The sequence below is a fragment of the Cricetulus griseus genome, chromosome 4 (assembly GCF_003668045.3).
Source record: "Cricetulus griseus strain 17A/GY chromosome 4, alternate assembly CriGri-PICRH-1.0, whole genome shotgun sequence".
NCBI classification, from domain to species: domain Eukaryota; kingdom Metazoa; phylum Chordata; class Mammalia; order Rodentia; family Cricetidae; genus Cricetulus; species Cricetulus griseus.
In genome coordinates this window covers 133462300-133481414 of record NC_048597.1, presented here as the reverse complement: position 1 = coordinate 133481414, position 19115 = coordinate 133462300, and the positions used below count along the sequence as shown (strand labels likewise).

Here is a 19115-nt window from a genome sequence, read left to right as displayed (position 1 = left end):
TGGAACTGGAGCTACAGATGATTGTAGCCACTGTGTGGGTGCTGGGAACCACACTTTGGTCCTCTGCACCAACATCAGATGCTGTAACTCTGAGCCACCTCTCCAGCTTCATAAGTTACCCTTTGACACCGAGTTACTAACACATTTTATTAAGAAGTCTCATGGTTCAGCATATAAGAGCATTGGTTTCTCTCAAAGAGGCTCTAAGTTGCATTCCCTGCATCCACATGGTGGCTGACACTTGTCTGTAACTCCAGTTCCAGGGGCTCCAATACCCATTTTGAATCTCCAGACACCAAGCATTCATGGGGCACACACACATACATATCAAAGAATAAAAATTATTAATTAAATTATGCTTATGATACTTGTGCATCAGAGCTTATTGCAGCACAGTTATACACGCCTTTAATCCCAGCACTCAGGAAGCAGAGCAGGAGGGGATCTCTGAGAGTTTGAGGCCATTCTGGTCTATAAAATAGTTCCAGGACAGCCAAGGCTACACAAAGAAACAATGTCTCGAAAAACCAAACAAACAAAACAACCAATTTCTCCTCTTATCTTCTCTCTGATCCACTATTTTAAGTTCTTTGTAAGTTATTTTGTAGTTTCCAAGTATTTTGCCTGTTATTTTGTTTGACTTCTCATTTAATTTCATCTTCAATTATTATAAATTATCTATAGGTCTTATTCTCTGTTAAGAGTATATGTGCCTGTGTGCATGCTTATACATGCATGCCTGCATGCCACAGTTCATATGTGGAGATCAGAAAACAACTTGTGGGAGTCGCTTCTCTCCTTCCATCCTGAGTTCTGGGAAGCACCTCTACCCATCTCACCTTGAACCACCTCACCAGCCCAAGTTCTTATTATTATGAGAGAGATTTACTTTGAATGCATGTGGATGGGAGCATTTTCTCATTGTCTCTTTGCATGTGCTCTGAGGCTCTGTTATAAAGTGTGTGCTGGAGCTGGGTGCGGTGGCACACACCTTTAGTCCTAGCACTCAGGAGGCAGAGTCAGGCAGATCTCTGAGTTTGAGGCCAGCCTGATCTACAAAGGGAGTTCTAGGACAGCCAGGGATATATGATGAGACCCTTTTTTCAGTGTCTCAGTGAATCCTTTTTTGAGAGTCTCACTATGTAGCATGGGCTGACTTGTGATTGTCCTGCTTCGGCTTCCCAAGTACTAGTGTTATAGTGTGTGGCATGATTCAGAGCCCTCAATCCCTTTTCAGAGATTACTTCTACCTAATCAAGAAATTGAGGTAGATCAGGTTAGCTCAGAAGTTTGAGGACAGCTTAGCAAACAGTAACACTGAGCCCCCAAATAAATAAAAGCATATGCACTTGGAGTTGGCGCTGTAGCACAGTTAGTAGGGTGCTTGCCTTGTATGCTTGAAACTCTGGGAGAGGCCAAAGGAGGACCAGAAGTTCATCCTCCATGGCACATGAGGTTTGAGATATCCAGAGCTGTATGAGACCTTTTCTTAAAAAAAAAAAAAATACAAGGGCAAAAACTGATCTTAGGTTCCACCAATTTCATTATATTTGAGTTTAATTTATCATGTTTTAGATTCATTAAGACTTTTTCCCCCATTGAGATAGGGTCTCATGATATAGTCCAGTCTAGCCAGAAAGTGTAACCATCCTGCCTCCTCCTCTAGAGTGCTGAGATTACAAACACCCACCATCACACTGGGCTCATTCTGGTTGTTTACATCCTATGAGGACTACAGATACTTGTTTAATCAGGCAACTCTCAAAATTGGGTCCGGTATGCAAGTTTCCTTCATTATTAAAATTCCATTTATTGGAGGAGGTGGTGGCAGGTACATTACTGTGAGGCATCATGTGCGCTCCAGGAGTTGAACTAAGACCAAGTGTCTTTACCCACTAAGCCATTCTGTTGTATGCAAGTTTAATAAACATTCTGTGGGTTGTGGTTTTGATGTAAATTCTAACTTCCAAGCCTTTTTAGGGCAATATTTTGAAAGGGGGAAAGAAAACAGCAGTGGGGAGATGGGAGGACAAGACAGGGAAATGAGAGTTTTAGCACACGTGTACACATGTGGAAGTCAGGGGACTACTTGAGGATGTTGGTTCTTTTCTCCCACCATGGTTTTAAGAGGTTGACTGATGGTCAGCGGGCTTCAAGACAAAAACCTTTATCTGTTAAGCCATTTTGCTGGCCTGAAAACCACCATTTTATATAATAATTATGCACATTTTATTTTGTGTGCAGTGCAGTGAAATTGACATGTGTATGCATACACATGCCAAGACCAGAGTTCTTTGACCACTCTATACCTTTAGTCTCTTGATATAGGGTTTCTCACTGAATTGAAAGTTCACCTATAGAGTAGGCTGGGTGGCCAGTGAGCTCTCAGGATCCACCTGTCTCCATCCCCAGTGCTGGGGAAAAAGGTGTTTATAGCCATACTCAGCATTCCATGCATGTGCTGGAATTCAAACTCAGGTACTTATGCTTGCAGAACAAGCAGTCTTTTTCACTGCGCATTCCAATTAGCTGGGTTATGGTGGCGCACACCTTTAATCCCAGCAATTGGGAGGCAGAAGCAGGCAGATCTCTGAGTTTGATGTCAGCCTGGTCTACAGAGCAAGTTCCAGGACAGCCAGGGCTACACAGAGAAACCCTGTCTCAAAAAACAAACACAACATCAACAAACAAAAACCCCCAAATACCCCTTCTACTGCTTTTGCTGAAATAGAGGTGCTATGACTATTTTATGCCTATAAGGAGAAAAGTAAGATTAGACATAAATTCTGTCAGCAGTAAGCTAAGTATACAAAATTGGAACTATAACTACAGAAAGCATGCAAGGGTATGGGTACACCCCTGTAATCCTAGCATTTAGGAAGAGAAGGCAGGAGCTAGAGAGCTGGTTCAGCACTTAAAAGCATGCATTACTTTTGCAAAGGACCCAAGTTATGTTCTCAGCAGTTCAAAACTGCCTGTTACTCCAGCTCCATGGGATCCGACACCTCTGGCCACTGTGGGCACCTGTACTTACCCACACAGAGATGGCACACGTATACGTAACTTAAAATTTTTTAATTTATTATTTTTATTTTATTGGTGTTTTGCTTGTATATATGTCTATGTGAGAGTGTTGGATCCTAGTTACAGACAGTTGTGAGCTCCCATGTGGGTGCTGGGAACTGAACCCAGGTCCTGGGGAAGAGCAGTCAGTGCTCTTTTTTGTTTTTTTGTTTTGTTTTGTTTTTTTAAAGATTATTTATTTATTATGTATATAACATTCTGCTTCCATGTATATCTGCACACCAGAAGAGGGTACCAGATCTCATAATGGATGGTTGTGAGTCACCATGTGGTTGCTGGGAATTGAACTCAGGACCTCTGGAAGAGCAGTCAGTGCTCTTAACCTCTGAGCCATCTCTCCAGCCCTTGTTGTTTTGTTTTTTTGAGACAGAGTCTCAGCTCTGGCTGTCCTGGAACTCATTATGTAGACTAGGCTAGCCTTGAACTCACAGAGATCCACCTGCTTTTGCCTCCCAGGTACAGTGATTACAGATGTGCACCATTATGCCCAGCCAAAAAACAAAACAAAAACAAAAGCCAAACAAAAGAACTTAAAAAAAAAAACTTAAAAAAAAAATGAAAGTAGAAGCAGGAGGATTACAAGTTCAATGTCATCCTGAGCTACATAGTGAGTTTTAGACCATCCTGGGGTACTGTCTCAAGTAAGAGACTGCCTCAAAAACAAACAAACAAACTTTTAAAACAAAGTATAGGGCTGGAGAAATGGCTCAGAGGTTAAGAGCACTGTCTGTTCTTCCAGAGGTTCTGAGTTCAATTCCCAGCAACCACATGGCTCACAACCATCCATCAAGATCTGGTGCCCTCTTCTGGCCTGCAGGCATACATGCAGGCGGAACACTATACATAATAAATAAACAAGTGTTAAAAAAAAAAAAAGGGAAATCTTTAAAAAAAAAAAAAACAAAGTATAGAAGGCACTGCAACAGAACACATTTAAGGTTATCAGGAAAACTTCTAAAATCAAAGAAATAGTTGGAGAAATCTGGGCTGCCAAAATTAAGAAATCCCTATAATCTCTCATGCAAACTTGTACAGCCACATGGAAATCAGTGTGGCAGTTCCTTAGGAAGCTGGGAATAGATCTCCTCAAGCTCCAGCTATGCCACTCTTGGGCGTATGCCAAAGGACTCTACATCCTACCACAGAGACACTTGCTCAACCATGTTCATTGCTGCTGTAGTCATAATTGCCAGAACCTGGAAACAATTAGATGCCCCTCAACAGATGACTGGGATAAAGAAAGTGTGGAACATTTACACAATGGAATATTCTCAGCTGCTAAAAAACAAAACAAAAACCAAAGAAATCATGGAATTCACAGGTAAATGGATATAACTAGAAAAACATCATCTTGAGGTATCCAAGACCCAGAAAGATAAATATGGTATGTATTCTTATATGTGGATATTACCCATTAAATATTAACCAAGCTACAATCCATAGACCCGGAGGTCAAGTATGGAGGTAGCAACTAGATGGGACACATGAACTCCCTGGGAGGTAAAATAGAACAGATAGTTATAGATGGGGTGGGGGGGACGGGATCGGGACTGGAAGGGAAAGATCAAACGGGGAAGGAGAGGGAAAAGTAGGGTAAAGGAGGAAATAAAGGGAGAGACTGTGGTGGTTGAAAGAAAATGGCCCCCAAAGGGGGTGGCACCATTATAAGGTGTGGTCTTATTGGAGTAGATGTGTGTGGCCTGTTGGAGGAAGTGTGTCACTGTGGAGGCAGGCTTTGAGGTCTCATATATGTTTAAGCCACACCCAAAGAGACAGTTCACTTCCTGTTGCCTGTAGATCAAAGCTACAGAATCCTCAGCCCCTTCTCCGACACCATGTCTCTTCTATGTGCACACCGCCATGTCCCACTATGATGATGTTGGACTGAACCTCTGAACTGAAAGCCGCCCAATGAAAAGAGTTGCCGTGGTCATGGTGTCTCTTCACATCAATAGAAACCCTAAGATAGACAGCTAAAACTAATGGTGATTTGAGGGGTCATATGGAAAACTAACACAGTAGAAGCTTATGTGTACATATGTCTTCATATATATGAATGGAATCACCAAATAACTGGGGAGACAACTGCAACTAGAAATCTCTTGTATTAAATGAAACTGAGAACTTGGGTTACATCTAATCAAGTGGTCAGCCAAAGGGCTTCATGAAAACCCCAAACAACCCAGGCTGATCCCAAGGCTCTTGGTTGCTCTCCACAAACTGATGGTAAGGCTTCGTTGCTGGAAAGAACACCTACAAGGGTTGGAGAGATGGCTCAGAGGTTAAGAGCACTGACTGCTCTTCCAGAGGTCCTGAGTTCAATTCCCAGCAACCACATAGTGGCTCACAACCATCCATTATGAGATCTGATGCCCTCTTCTGGTGTGCAGATATACATGGAAGCAGAATGTTGTATACATAATAAATAAAATCTTTAAAAAAAAAAAGAACACCTACATAATTCATTGAACATGGAGAAGTTGGGCTGGCACCTACTTAAGAGCCTTCACTCCTACTGCCTAGTGTTCCTGGCACTGGAAAATAACTCTGCATTCTACAAACATTTCAGTCTACAATGGTGAACTTTGGCAAGGTACACTGGTATAATAGTGGACAAAGCTTGTGGGAATAGCCGACCTACTGGATTGGTCTACTCCCATGAGATGGAACCCATCCCCAACACTGCTGGGGTGGCCAAGAACTTGAGACTATATAGGCCATGATCTTGGGAGAAAACCAAAAACTACTGTTCTAAAGGAATATAGCAATAAAACTACCATTAACAACATTCTGCTATACTTAAAGATCAGTGTCTTGCTCAGCCATCATCAGAGAAACTCCCTCCTGCAGCAGATGGGAATACACACACAGACCCACAACTGGACAATGTACAGAGAGGGAAGAGACCTTGGAATACTCAGTCCTAAATGGGATGTTTCCATCAAATTCCTCCCCTCAGGTGATTGAAGAACCAAGGAAACAAGGCCTTCTAAACACAGCAGGAATGACACACAAACTTAGAGACTGTGGCAGCATGCAATGGTCTGAGCCAGATGGCATCTGTCCCAGTGTCGAGAGGGTAAGTGGACACAAGTCCCCATATCTAACACAGAAGCTGTTTCCAATTGATAACACTCTCAATGGAGTTTTCTCAATGGAGTCTCACTGGACATACAAACCACTCTTAAGGGCAGGCTCCACATCCAGCAGTAGATGGCCAACACAAACCCAATGGCATTACTGGAGAGTTTCCCCCTCTCCCTTTTTTAAGACAAGGTTTCTCTGCGCACTTTGGAGCCTGTCCTGGAACTTGCTCTGCAAACCAGCCTCGAACTCACAAGAGATCTGCCTGCCTCCACCTCCCGAATGCTGGAATTAAAGGCATGTGCCACCAACATCTGGCTGTTTTTCCCCCCATCTTAAAGGTCTCTGCATATATATTAGTTTACAATCTTGTGTTTTTCTGGGATTTCTATGTGTGAATGTGCCTCTGTGCTCTGTGTTTCTTGTGCTTTTTCTTTAGCTCTTTCCCTTCTGTATGTTTGTTTATATTATGTCTTATTTTATGTTATTGTTACTTTTTAGGTGTCTTTGAAGGGGTTTTGTTTTCGACAGGGTCTCAATATGTAATTCTGGCTGCCCTGGAATTCCATATGTAGACCAGGCTGGCCTCAAACTCAGATTCCCAGTGCTGGAATTAAAGGCATGTGTCACTACCTCCATCTGAATGGGAGGGGAGTTGGGAAAGGAAACCTTAATTAGAATATATTGCATGAAAAAAATCTATTTTCAATTTTAAAGAATTGGAAAAAAAAGGATACGATCACAAGAATGAAAACCCGTAAGATGGAAACTCCTACACCTTCCACTACATCTTCAAATTTTAAAATGATGTGGTTTAATCCTTGCACGCTAGAGGCTGAAAGTAGACCGCATGAGTCCCAGGACAGTCTGGACTATACAGTAAGACCATATTATCAGAAAGGGTGTGGGGGGAAATGTGGAGCTAAGGACATATCTCAGGGTAGACTGACTGCCAATAAAAAGAAAACTAAAAAACAAACAACAGAAAATAAAACAAAACCCTATAATTATGAAGTAATTTAGGATGCCCAAGTCTTAAAAATCAATTAAAAACATAAAGTGGACCCCAAGATGGCTCAGCATGAAAGGCCATTTGCTGCTAAGCATGACAACCTGAATTTGATCCCTGGAATGCATAAGGCAGAACTGTCTATTGCAAGTTGTCTTCTGTTATGAACCATGTATGTGCTGCCTTCTACAAAATAAAAAAGTAAGAATGTGGCAGCTGTACCCTAGGCACTACCCAAAGCACAACAAATAATACATAAAACACCAACCATGAAGAGATGGTTGCTATGAGTTTCTATGGGAAGTCATACGGTGCCCGACTAAATGGAGTTTCTTATGCATTGTACCGGGAAAGGGCACAGTATAATACCCCATCCAGACCCACAGAGGCAAAAACAGAGCGACAGAGGCTGGGGTAAAAGCAAGCAAAAAAGTATTAGCCACAATATTTATTGAAATTTCTGCTAAGAAGGAAAGTATGGCTGAAAAAAAATTTTAAGATCAATAATTTTGAATAATTCTAATGAGTAAGAATATAGGTTATGTCTCTATTTCTCTTCAGCTTTCATCTAGATTGATTTAGGACCTGGAACATACAGGTTTGGTGGGTTCCCGGAAAAGAATATGGTTTGACCTCTGGATTGGTGTTCTTTTTGAAAAGACTTCATTATTCATGGTGTGTGTATGTTCACTTGCACATGTGTATCCAGAGACCAGGAGTGTGACCCCCTGGGGCTTAAGTTATAAGCAGTTGTGAACACATCTACATAAGTCCTGGGAACTAAACTCTGGTCCTCTGAAATAGCAGCAAGTATTACTAACCACATGACCACCTCTCCAGTCCCCCAATTGTTTTGAATATGAAAAGTATGGGCCAGTGAGATGGCTCAGTGAGCAAAAGGTGCTTGCCAAGCCATGCCTGACAACCCAAGTTTTATCCCTGGGTGGAAGGAACAGACAGACTCCGGCAAGTTGCCTTCTGATGTTCATATGTGCACTGTGACACATATGCCTTTCCCACTTCCAACACACACACACACACACACACACACACACACACACACACACAGAAAACAACCATAAATATAAAATGACTATAAAACACATAGTCCCAAGCGTTTGCAGTGTTTGTAATCTTAAGGAATTACCCGAACCTGGGAGGAATTGTATTATGATTTGTATCTGAAATGTACCCTAAAGTTTATGTACTGAAGACTTGATCCCCAGGGCTGTAGTGTTCACATTGTGGGATGTGAGAGATACCTGGATCACGAGGGCTCTGGCTTCATCAATGACTGATCCACTTATGGATTCACAGCTTGATGTGTTTTGGGGAAAGGACTTTGCTAGTTTGTTTGCTTACTTATTTATATCACCTTTTACCTAAAAGTTGTGAAAGAGGAAAAAGGACATTTTAAAGACCATGAGAACTGTACTATGAAACTTAGCTGCTGTAAGTTATTATAGGGTAGCATGTTTAATAGTATGACAAGCCAACTTACCTACACTACACTAAAACAATGTTTATATTCCAAAAGTCCTCATATCACCAGCTTGCTACCCAGAAGTTTTAACAACCAAGATGAAATGGCATTGCTTAGAGGAAAGAAACATATCACTCTAGGAATATCAGGACAGATATCAAAAGTTCAAAATAAACAGTCATCCAAAGGCCTTACTGCTGCCAGCAATACCACATTTCAGGGCACATGGACAAAATTTCCATATAGTTGATTTCTCATGGATATGAATTATAATGTTTACTAAACACTGAGGGTTAAGTTCATGTGGCTTACTCACATTCCTTACCTTCAAACAGTTTTCTAACTTCTGGAACAAATGAATTAAAAATACTAACAGAACTACAACCTTCTGTATGTCTTCTATCAGTGTATTTCCCTTCGTTGTAAGTCTCACATATCCAGTAAGTTCCTAGGAAATAGTGAGGGCTTTAATATTTCTTTCCTTAAATTCATGGGGCATCTTGAATAGGGGCTTTTTATGTTTTCAAAGGAAACTGTCATAATTGGGGGCTGTTCCACATTGCTTTCTTAATAGTGTAAACTCCAGTATGATGTAATCAAGACATGGAGAGATTAAGGATTTTTGGCATTCCTCCTATCTGAAGTCATTTTGATCATCTTGAGTTACTTACTATTCGGTTAGTAGGTAAAATCTGCTGTAGGCTTCCCTACATTCTCAACAAAAGGTTTCTCTCTAGTGTGGATTTTTACATGGTGAATGAGGTTAGAGGATGAAGTGAAGGTTTTCTCACATTCTGTACACTCATAGGGCCTCTCACCAGTGTGAGTTCGGATATGCTCAGTTCGGCTTGAGGAAGTAGTGAAATCTTTCCCACAGTACTTACACTTATAGGGTTTTGTTCCGGTGTGAATACGAACGTGTTTAGTAAGGTATGAAAAATACTGAAAGGATTTTCCACATACATCACATTCAAACGGCTTTTCTACTGCATGAGTTTTTAAATGGTCATGTAGCAGATTGTACCTACGGTAGGCTTTCCCACATTCTTTACACTCGTAGGGTTTGTCTCCAGTATGAATGGTTAAATGTTTGCGTAAGTATGAGGAGTTGAGGAAGGCTTTCCCACATTCTTTACATATACATGGTCTCTCTCCACTGTGAGTTCTTAAGTGTCTCCGAAGGTATGAGGAAGCGTGGAAGACTTTCCCACATTCACCACATATGTGAGGCATCTCTCCACTGTGAGTTTTTCTTATATGGTTATGTAGGTATGAGGAATTGAGAAAGGCTTTCCCACATTCCTTGCATATATAGGGTCTTTCTCCACTGTGAGTTCTCACATGTCTACGCAGATTTGAGTAAGAATGGAAGGCTTTTCCACATTCTCCACATATATAGGGTCTCTCTCCACTGTGAGTTCTTCCTATATGGTTCCGAAGATATGAGGAAGTGAGGAAGGCTCTTCCACATTCCTTACATATGTAGGGTCTCTCTCCACTGTGAATTCTCACATGCTGACTAAGGCGTGGGGATGAAGCAAAAGCTTTCCCACACTCTTTACATGCAAAGGGTTTCTCTGAAGCATGGGTTGATATATGTGTTATAAGGCCTGACCTCTTAGCAAAGGCTTTTCCACAATCCTTGCATTTATATGGTTTCTCTCCAGTATGAGTTCTAAAATGTTCCACTAGCCTTGAGTAGGTAGTGAAGGCTTTCCCACATTCCTTACATTCATAGGGTTTTTCTCCAGTGTGACTTCGTAAGTGTCTGTTAAGATTTGAAGAACGTCCAAAGGCTTTTCCACAAATCTTACATGGATATGTTTTTATGGTGTGTACTTGAACAGAGGCATCATGACTTGAGTGAGTAAAATGTCCAGTGTTGCAAGTACTGTGAGTTTTCACATGTGTCTTGAAATATGAATGCTCACTGAAGATTTCTCCACATTGTACATAGTAACAGAGTTCTCGTGCACTATGGCTTCTGACCTGTTGATAAAGGAATGACTTATGGTTAGAGATTTTTCATCCTTATTGAAGAACTCCTTAAGTGAAGGCAGAAAAATGATTTTTGCCATTTTGACTACATGCAAAATTCCTATCCTAAAGTCTAGAACCATCTATTTTAATTTGGAAAGATGCCTCAGTATTTTAGTAGTTTTGCTTTTGAAAGAGGGTCTTACTATATAGCAATGGCTAGCCTGAAGCTCAATACGTAGAGAAGGCTGGCTTAAAACTCACAGAGATCACTTGCTTTTGTCTTCTGAATGCTGGAATTAAAGGATGTGACACCACACCTGACTCCTTGCCTTTTCTTCTTTCTTTCTTTTTGAGAAGGTACCTAGGTGCCTCTCTATTAAATAGCTCTGGCTGTCCTGGAACTTGATATGTAGACTAGGCTGGCCTCAAACTCAGAGATACACCTGCCTCTGCCTCCCAAGTGCTAGGATTAGAGGCGTGCACCACTACCACTCAGATCATGTTTTCTTTCAAAGTGAAAGATGCAACAGTAGTTGCCATTTGATCTAAGCTCAAAATAATCAGGATATACACAAAATAGGATATACACAAAATTGCCTTAAAAGCTAGTATCTGGTTATACTTGTGGGATCTCTCTCTCTCTCTCTCTCTCTCTCTCTCTCTCTCTCTCTCTCTCTCTCTCTCTCCCTCTCCCTCTCCCTCTCTCTCCCTCCCTCCCTCTCTTTATGCTGGGTGAGGTATGTAGATCTCAGAGTTTGAGACATCTAGACAGTGAATACCAGGCCAGCCAGGGCTATAGGAGAACCTGTTTTAAATAAACACAATAAACAAATACAATTAAATTTATTTTGGAGGGGAGAATGTATGTGGCATTGTGCATGAAGAGGTTAAGAGGACAACCTGTGAAAGACAATTCTTTCCTCTTACCATTACCATGTGGGTACTGTGAATCAAACTCAAGTTGTCAGACCTGAAATCAAAGAGTCTTTACCCACTGAGCCATCTTGGTCAGAGGGATTTATTTATTTATTTATTTATTTTATTTATTTATTATGTTTACAGTCTATACAGTCTTCTGCCTTCATGCCAGCAGAGGGCACCAGATCTCATTCAAGGTGGTTGTGAGCCACCTCGTGGTTGCTGGGAACTGAACTCAGAACCTCTGGAAAAACAGTCAGTGCTCTTAAACGCTGAGTCATCTATCTAGCCCCAGAGGGATCTCTTAACAAACAGGTTTTATGATAGGTTTGGGACACCCCAAAATTCATTATGTTCAACATACTTCTCAGATATCGGGCTGTTCCTTCCTGGGTGCATGCTATTTGGATTCCTATAATGGAATTCACAATTGCCTATGAATGAGGGAAATGACAAATATCTCTGGTCAATCTTACTGTTTCTATTCCACTGGAGGTCTGTCTCCTCAAAAACTCCTGACGAAATGTTGACTCTTTGGTGCCAAGTGGCATTTCCCATTCTGGAGATAAACAGAAAAAAATATTTAAGAGTTGAAGAAAAATAAATGGTCACTTACAAAGTTAAAAGACACAGGGCTTTTTTGATCGTTCCTACTGAACCTAGCTAGGAAGAAAGAAAAGTGTGATAATTTTGATCAGGTCAATAAATTGACTACACTAAAGATGTGAGTTTTAAATGTTTTATTTCAAACTGACTCTTTGAAAATTAAAACTCACGTCGAAAAAGAATCACACTATTAGTGCTGCAAAGTAGCGAAGATCTGAGTAAAGAATATATTAACAGACAATAAGCATGAAACACAATAGGTCATTTTGCAAAATTACAGGAAAACCCGAGAAGGCAAAAAATAAGAGTCTAAGAAGTAAAGGATTCTGTACCTTTTCAGGCACATGGCCCATGCTTAAAGTCTAAGAAAAGTACATCTTTAAAAGATTTCACATTTTAATTCTAAACATATTCTTCACAAACACTCACCTTGGAGATCTTCTCTGTGCAAATCCTCTTCTTCCAACCAGGAGATAAGACTGGGTTTGATGACCTCACATCCTTACACATGGCAAAATGCATTCATGGAGGAAGTTCATGCAAAAGAGTATAAAAATCAGTATAATTCTGGACTTCTTTATTGTTGCTGTTCTATTTTGTTTTGCTTTGTTTTTGGACAGGGTATCACTATGTAGTCCTGGCTGTCCTGGAACTTGATAGGTAGACCAGGTTGGCCTCAAACTCACAAAAAGCTGCCTGTCTTCTTCCTGAGTACTTTGATTAAAGGTGTGTGCCACCATGCCAGGCCATGAAGCTGTGCTTCCAATGAAAGCAGGGCAATTATTTCAGAGAGGTTAAACAAGCAAACACTTCCTTTTCTACGTCCTGATGATTAATTACTGCTGAATTAGCACACAAATTAATGATTACATACACTCTAATAAAACACTAATACTTCAGGTCAAATAGAAAGTAAAGTGAAACAAAGATAATTTTACTTTCATCTGGGTCAAATTCATATAAGTAGAATGTACTTTGAGTTTTTTATTCAGTACATCAAAAGAAGAGAATGACTACATTTCTATATTCTTTTCTCTCTTTTTTTGAGGGGGCAGTGATGGGGATTAAATACAGGGACTTTCATATTTTGAGACAGGTTCTCACTATGAGCTCTGGCTGTTCTAGAATTCACTCTATAGACCAGGCTGGCCTTAAACTCACAAATCCTATGCCTCCCAAATGCTAGGATTAGAGCTATGTACCACTCTGTCCATCGTTCATCTAGTACAGCATTTTGAGAGCCACTACAGAAAATTAAAAGGCATAGCAGCCCCCACTTATTCATGGTTTTGCTGTAAGTAGTTAGTTACATACTACCCACCTGTCCTGGAAATATTAAATACAAATTTCCAGAAAAGATTCATATAAAATTGCACACCATTGTGTAGCATTATAGAATCTCACACTATCATGCAAATCATCCTTTGCACCTGCTACCTGCTCCACAGTCATTTAGCACCTTTCTGAGTGGCTTGCTTGTTGCAATACAGTAAAACTTGCCAGGCATGGTGGCACAAACCTCTAATCTCAGCAATTGGGAGACAGAGGCAAGCAGATCTCTAAGAATTCAAGGCCAGCTTGATTTACACAATGAGTTCCAGTTCTCAACAAGTTCCAGTTCAGCCATACTGAGACTGTCTCAAAACAAAACAAAACAAAACAACAACAACAAAAAAACAATATAGCCCCTCATTTTACTAATCACTATGTAATTAGTGATTACTAATTACTCAAAACATAACAGTAGTCATGATGGCAATTCAGATATGCCAAAACAAAGTTGTAAAGTGTGGAGGAGAAACCTGTATGCTGAGGTTGCTAGTATCTACTCTCAGGAGTTATAGTTTTCTTTTTTCCTGTTTTTGGTTTTTCAAGACAGAGTTTCTCTATGTTACAGCCCTGGCTGTCCTAGAACTAGGTTTAGACTAGACTGGCCTCAAATTCAATTCTACCTTCCGAGTGCTGGCATTAAAGATGTGTGCCACCACATCTCACTCAGGAATTTTATTTCTTATTTGAGTGTTTTGCTTTCATGTACATGTGTACTTTGTGCACACAGAGGCCAGAAGAGGCAGCCAGTCCCTGGAACTGAACTTACAGGTAAAGTTGTGAGCTGCTGTTTGGGAGCAGGGAACCAAACCTGGGTCCTTTGCAAGAGTAACAAATGCTCTTAACTACTGACCATCTCTGCAGCCTAAAGCTAATGAATAATATCTACTCTTAAGTTCCCAGCCAGATGTTACAGTACATATGTGTAATACTGGCACTTGGGAAGTAGAGAAAGATCAGGAGTTCAAGGTCAACTTTAACTACAATGAGATCTTGTTTCCAAAAATTAAATCTCCAATCCATAAAATCAGGAAAAAGGAACTCAAAATGTTACCATAACTGTATATACAGTTCAGTTCCATCTACAGTTTTAGGCATCCACTGGGAATCTTGGATCTTATCTTCCACAGACAGACTATGGTATTAGGACAAAGTCTGTGTGCCTCTACTTTCCCTTGCATTTTGATCCCTCAGGACGGCCAGGACATGCCATCCTTCTCCCCAAGAAGCCATACAGAGTGGTGGCAGTGCTACCTGCTGAGGCCAGGTTCTGGTAGTTCTCTAGCATCACTTCTCTGTAGAGGTCTCTGTGAGCCTGATCCAATAAAATCCATTCTTCTTGGGTGAAGTCCACAGCCACATCATCAAAAGTTACCGAGACCTAAACCACACACACACACACACACACACACACACACACACACACACACACACAGAGAGAGAGAGAGAGAGAGAGAGAGAGAAAGACAGAGACAGAGAGACACACACAGAGAGAGGGAGAGAGAGAGACACAAAGAGAGACAGAGAGAGAGAGAGAGACAGAGAGAGAGAGAGAGAGAGAGCTTGAGTAAACAATAACATATGCACCAATGTTCTCTACAGCTGAAGAAGGGTTTCTGTAAAACCCATACAGAAAACGGAGAGCTTCCACTGACTGCCCCAGGGATTGGCAGCCCTAACCTTGTCCACATCTACACATACTCTGTTGCTCTGCTCCAGACATTTACTATTAATGACCATTCTGACAGGTGAACAGACCTTGCCACAACCAGACTAGAAGCTCTTCTCTCAATTTCTTAAAACATACTTCTAAGCACACTACATAATTACCTTAATGATGATAAATACTCAACAAAACAAAACAAAACAAAAAAACAGACACTAGATCTTCCTTATCATCTGTCAGAAAAACTAAACTGAACTGGCCATAAAGTGCAAAGAGTAATTAATAATTATTGAAATCCTGGGATGACATTCAGGTAATACCTCAACTGCATCAGAGTCCCCACTCTCAGAAATTCAGCTAGGCACTCAGTTCTTGAGGGGGCTTCTACTTGTTTTAGAAGCTCTGGACATAAATCTGCCCCAAAGGAGGTGTGCCTACAAGATAGGGGTATGCATGTCATTTGTGAGACACAGTTCCTACATACCTGGTAACAATTTGTCAGGCAATCAGCCACCATCTTTTCTACCTGTTTTCTTTTCTTCAAGAATGGAGTCTGAGTCCCTTACAAAGAGTTCCTGGAAAAGACAGAAGACATGAGAGCCTAGAGCTGCCTTTAATTCTTGTACACCTTGACTTCATTCTGTCTACCTTTCCTGTTACCGTGATAAAATACTCTGACAAAATCCACTTAAGGAGAAAGGGCTTATTCTGGCTTACAGTTTTGGGGTACAGTCCATCACATCACGGTGGGAAAGTAAAGGAGTTTATAGCAGCTGGTCACATCACAACCACAATCAGGAAGCAGAAAAGCAATGACTGCATTGCTCAGCTCACGTCCAATTTTTACAGTTCAGGATCCTTGCCAGAGTGAAGATGGGACTTCTCTCATAAATTAACCTAGTCAAGACAATCTCTCCCAGACATTTAGAGGCTATCTGCAACCTAGACAGTACCTCAAAGGTGTGCCAGAGATCTGTCCCCAAGGTAATATTAGAACCTGTTGACAATTAACAATAACTATTACACAGCCCTAATATGAAATCCATGTAATCCTGCACACCTGAGAAAACTCGCCCATATATACAAATATGTGATGCCAGAGCAGGCCTGTGTCACCTACAACCAGGAAACAGGCAGATAAACCATGTTACCCACTGGGAAAAATGTCTCATTTTATAGGGAAGACAACTTCAAGTCCGAGAGGTAACACTTTATTTTCCCCTTGTAATGAGGATTTATATAGTACTTTTCAAAACACACATACCAAGGGCCAGACTTAATCTGCACTATTATGGTTTGGGTATTGAAATGGTCTCACAAATTCATGAGTTGATAGCTTGGTAATACAGCAGTGTGCACCTCCTTTGGTAGGTGACTGGATCATGAGAGATCTATCATCAATTGATTAAACAATTGATTAAGTTATAGACACATAACTTAATGGGCATGAGGTAGCAGGATTTAGGGTGTGGGACCTAGATGGAGGAAGTAGGTCACTGAGGATGTGTTCCTGAAGAAGGTATATTTTTCTGCACTCTTCCTCCTGCTCTGTTTCTGCTCCCTGGCTGCGGTGGGATGAGCAGCTCTGCAGGAATACACAGTGAGACCCTATCTCAAAAAAAAGTAGGCATGGTAATATACATCTGTAATCCCAGCACTAAGGAAACAGAAGTGAGAAGATTGTGAGTTCAAGACCTCCCTAAGCTACATAAGGAGACTTTATTCAAAGCTAAAATAAAGAAACCACATCACTCACTTCCCCCTCACTCCCAATCATGCAAGAGTGGAGGGTGGGCTCAGCAGGTAAAGGTACCTACTTGCCTGCTGACTGACTTCAATCCCCAGGGCAGCTGCAAGTCATCCTCTAGCCACCACGTGTGGCACCTTTACACACACGCACACGCACACGCACACGCACACGCACACGCACACACTAATATGAAAGTATACTAAAAAATGTAAAGTGTGTCAGATTTAGGGGTGGGATTTTCTAAAGGTTCAGTGCTGAAGTCAAGTGAAGACATTCACTTGAAGATTTCATTTAGGTTATTGCTTCCCATACCAACCAAAACAAGACATAACACTTAACAGATATTTGAATTTGGAGTGCAACATTTTCAAGATTTGACTGTGCTTTTAACACATGTACAGTCGCCTATATGGCCTCCAGTTTCAAGTGCAGGCCAGACCAAGTTAAGACAACTATAGTAGAAGGGGGCTCAGTAGGCACAAGAGCTTACCACAGAAGCTTGGAGACCTGAATTCAGTCTCCAGAACCCACTAAAAGAAAGAATGGACTCCACAAAGTTGTCCTCTGGCCTCCATGTGTGTGCTGTGGCACATGCAAAGCCACACCCACCACCATACACATGTATACAAGGATAATAAAAATCTTAAAGCATATAATAGAAGGTTTTCAAGCACCTGAACCGATTCATCCGGCAGATCCGAAGAGGTCCAAGTGCCAGACACCAGACAACGCCTTAGCCTTCTTGGTACTTTACGGTAATCCTAAACCTTTTGTATATCTGCTGCTGTATCTGGAGGCTAAACTCAGAGCCTCATGCTTGCCAACTAAGTTCACTCCCATTGAGCTACACACACTCCAGGCAACATGCCCTCTTTTAAAGATTAACTCCTCTGCTTTTGAGAAACAGTTGTGGCTCACAACCAGAACATCACAGGGTAACTACAGACACAGAGTTACTAAAGTAGAACTGAACAATTCCTGACCCTGTGGCCCAAGAAGCTTATGGGACTTACTACCAACTCTTACTGCAGTTTACAAACCTCTCCTTTGGAGCCACTGTAAGTAGACAGGGAAAAAAAAGAAAAAGAAAGAAACACAGGCATTTTTAAGCATCCCAGGCGACTTCAATTAGAAATAGCAAAACGTTTAACTTTCTTAAAAAATGTGAGACTCTTCAAAAGTTACTACAGAGCCAGGCAGGGTGCCAGACACCAGAAAACCCAACACCTAGGAGGTAAGGGCTGGAGGATCAGGAATTCAGGGTCAGCCTCAATAATATAGCAAGGTTGAGACCAGCCTGGGTTACATGAGACCATATTTCCAAGAACAAACAGACCATGGGCATGGATCACTGAGCAAAGACCGAGCACCCACATGGGAGAAAAAGAACCAATTCCTGAAAATTGTTCTCTGACCTCTGAGCCACGGTAGTTCCCGTTTTTTGAAACTCTCTAAGGTTGCACTGGCCTAGCAACTTCAGATGAAGAGGGCAGGGTAGAGTACTCTTATTCACACCACAGTCACACAGCATCTACATATATGTACGAAATATCCAGGGCGGGGGTGTGTACAACAGTTTTAGTAGCAGTAAAGTTAAGAGGAGGAGAGGTAAAGGGAGAGAGAAAGAAAGAAAGTAGAGAAAGGAAAGGCAAGGAAAAGGAAGGAAGGAAAAAAGAAAAGGGATGATTAGAGAACTAAACATTCGGGGGGGGGGGGTGCACTGCAGAAGCAAGCGGATCTCAACGAGTTCGAGGTCAGTCTGGTCTACACATCGAGTTCCGGTCCAGCCAAAAAACAAAAACAAAAAACATTCACACTCACCCCCAAGCAGAATACTCTTCGTATCTCAATGTCATGTGACAGAATTAAACAGACAATGCCAAAGACAAAGCCACACTGTAGCGAGGAGAGATTCCTTCACAAACCGCAGCCCGTGGCGCTCACCCGCGCTCCGCGGTCGCCGGGCTGCAGGGACACGCCGGGCGGCTGCGGGGACACGCCGGGCGGCTGCGGGGACACACCGGGCGGCTGCGGGGAGACGCCGGGCGGCTGCGGGGAACGCCGGCGGTTGCAGGACGGCTGCGGGGACACGCCGGGCGGTTGCAGGGACGGCTGCAGGGACACGCCGGGCGGCTGCAGGGACGGCTGCGGGGAGACGCCGCAGGGAGACGCCGGGCGGCGGGGTCCCGTCCTTCCGGAAGACTGA

At 41.8% G+C, this 19115-nt stretch overlaps 1 protein-coding gene across 4 annotated transcripts; it reads right to left on the bottom strand.

Annotated features, from left to right (window-relative positions):
• Positions 1 to 7596: 7596 nt before the first annotated feature.
• LOC100765042 (zinc finger protein OZF) lies at positions 7597 to 18967 on the bottom strand. Of its 4 annotated transcripts, XM_027411442.2 has the most exons (7): positions 18731 to 18858; positions 18325 to 18440; positions 15644 to 15734; positions 14748 to 14874; positions 12594 to 12665; positions 12035 to 12117; positions 7597 to 10649 (listed from the first exon to the last, which is right to left on the bottom strand). In XM_027411442.2, the coding sequence occupies exons 3-7, from the start codon at positions 15674 to 15676 to the stop codon at positions 9339 to 9341; spliced, it is 1626 nt and encodes a 541-aa protein (XP_027267243.1). In that variant the 5' UTR covers positions 15677 to 15734; positions 18325 to 18440; positions 18731 to 18858; the 3' UTR covers positions 7597 to 9338. The 4 variants fall into 4 exon arrangements, with proteins under 4 accessions (XP_027267243.1, XP_027267244.1, XP_027267242.1 ...); XM_027411443.2 differs by lacking the exon at positions 18325 to 18440 and having other exon boundaries at positions 18854 to 18967; XM_027411441.2 differs by lacking the exon at positions 18325 to 18440 and having other exon boundaries at positions 18731 to 18867.
• Positions 18968 to 19115: the final 148 nt, after the last annotated feature.

What these genes read in the sequence shown, in the direction of transcription:
- LOC100765042 (XM_027411443.2), bottom strand. Translation starts at nt 15,676, where the DNA reads ATGGTGGCTGATTGCCTGACAAATTGTTACCAG. An exon ending in GCCTGACAAATTGTTACCAG is followed by an intron (nt 14,875 to 15,643) that starts GTATGTAGGAAC and finishes TGTGTGGTTTAG; the next exon opens with GTCTCGGTAACTTTTGATGA. An exon ending in CCAGAACCTGGCCTCAGCAG is followed by an intron (nt 12,666 to 14,747) that starts GTAGCACTGCCA and finishes GCCATGTGTAAG; the next exon opens with GATGTGAGGTCATCAAACCC.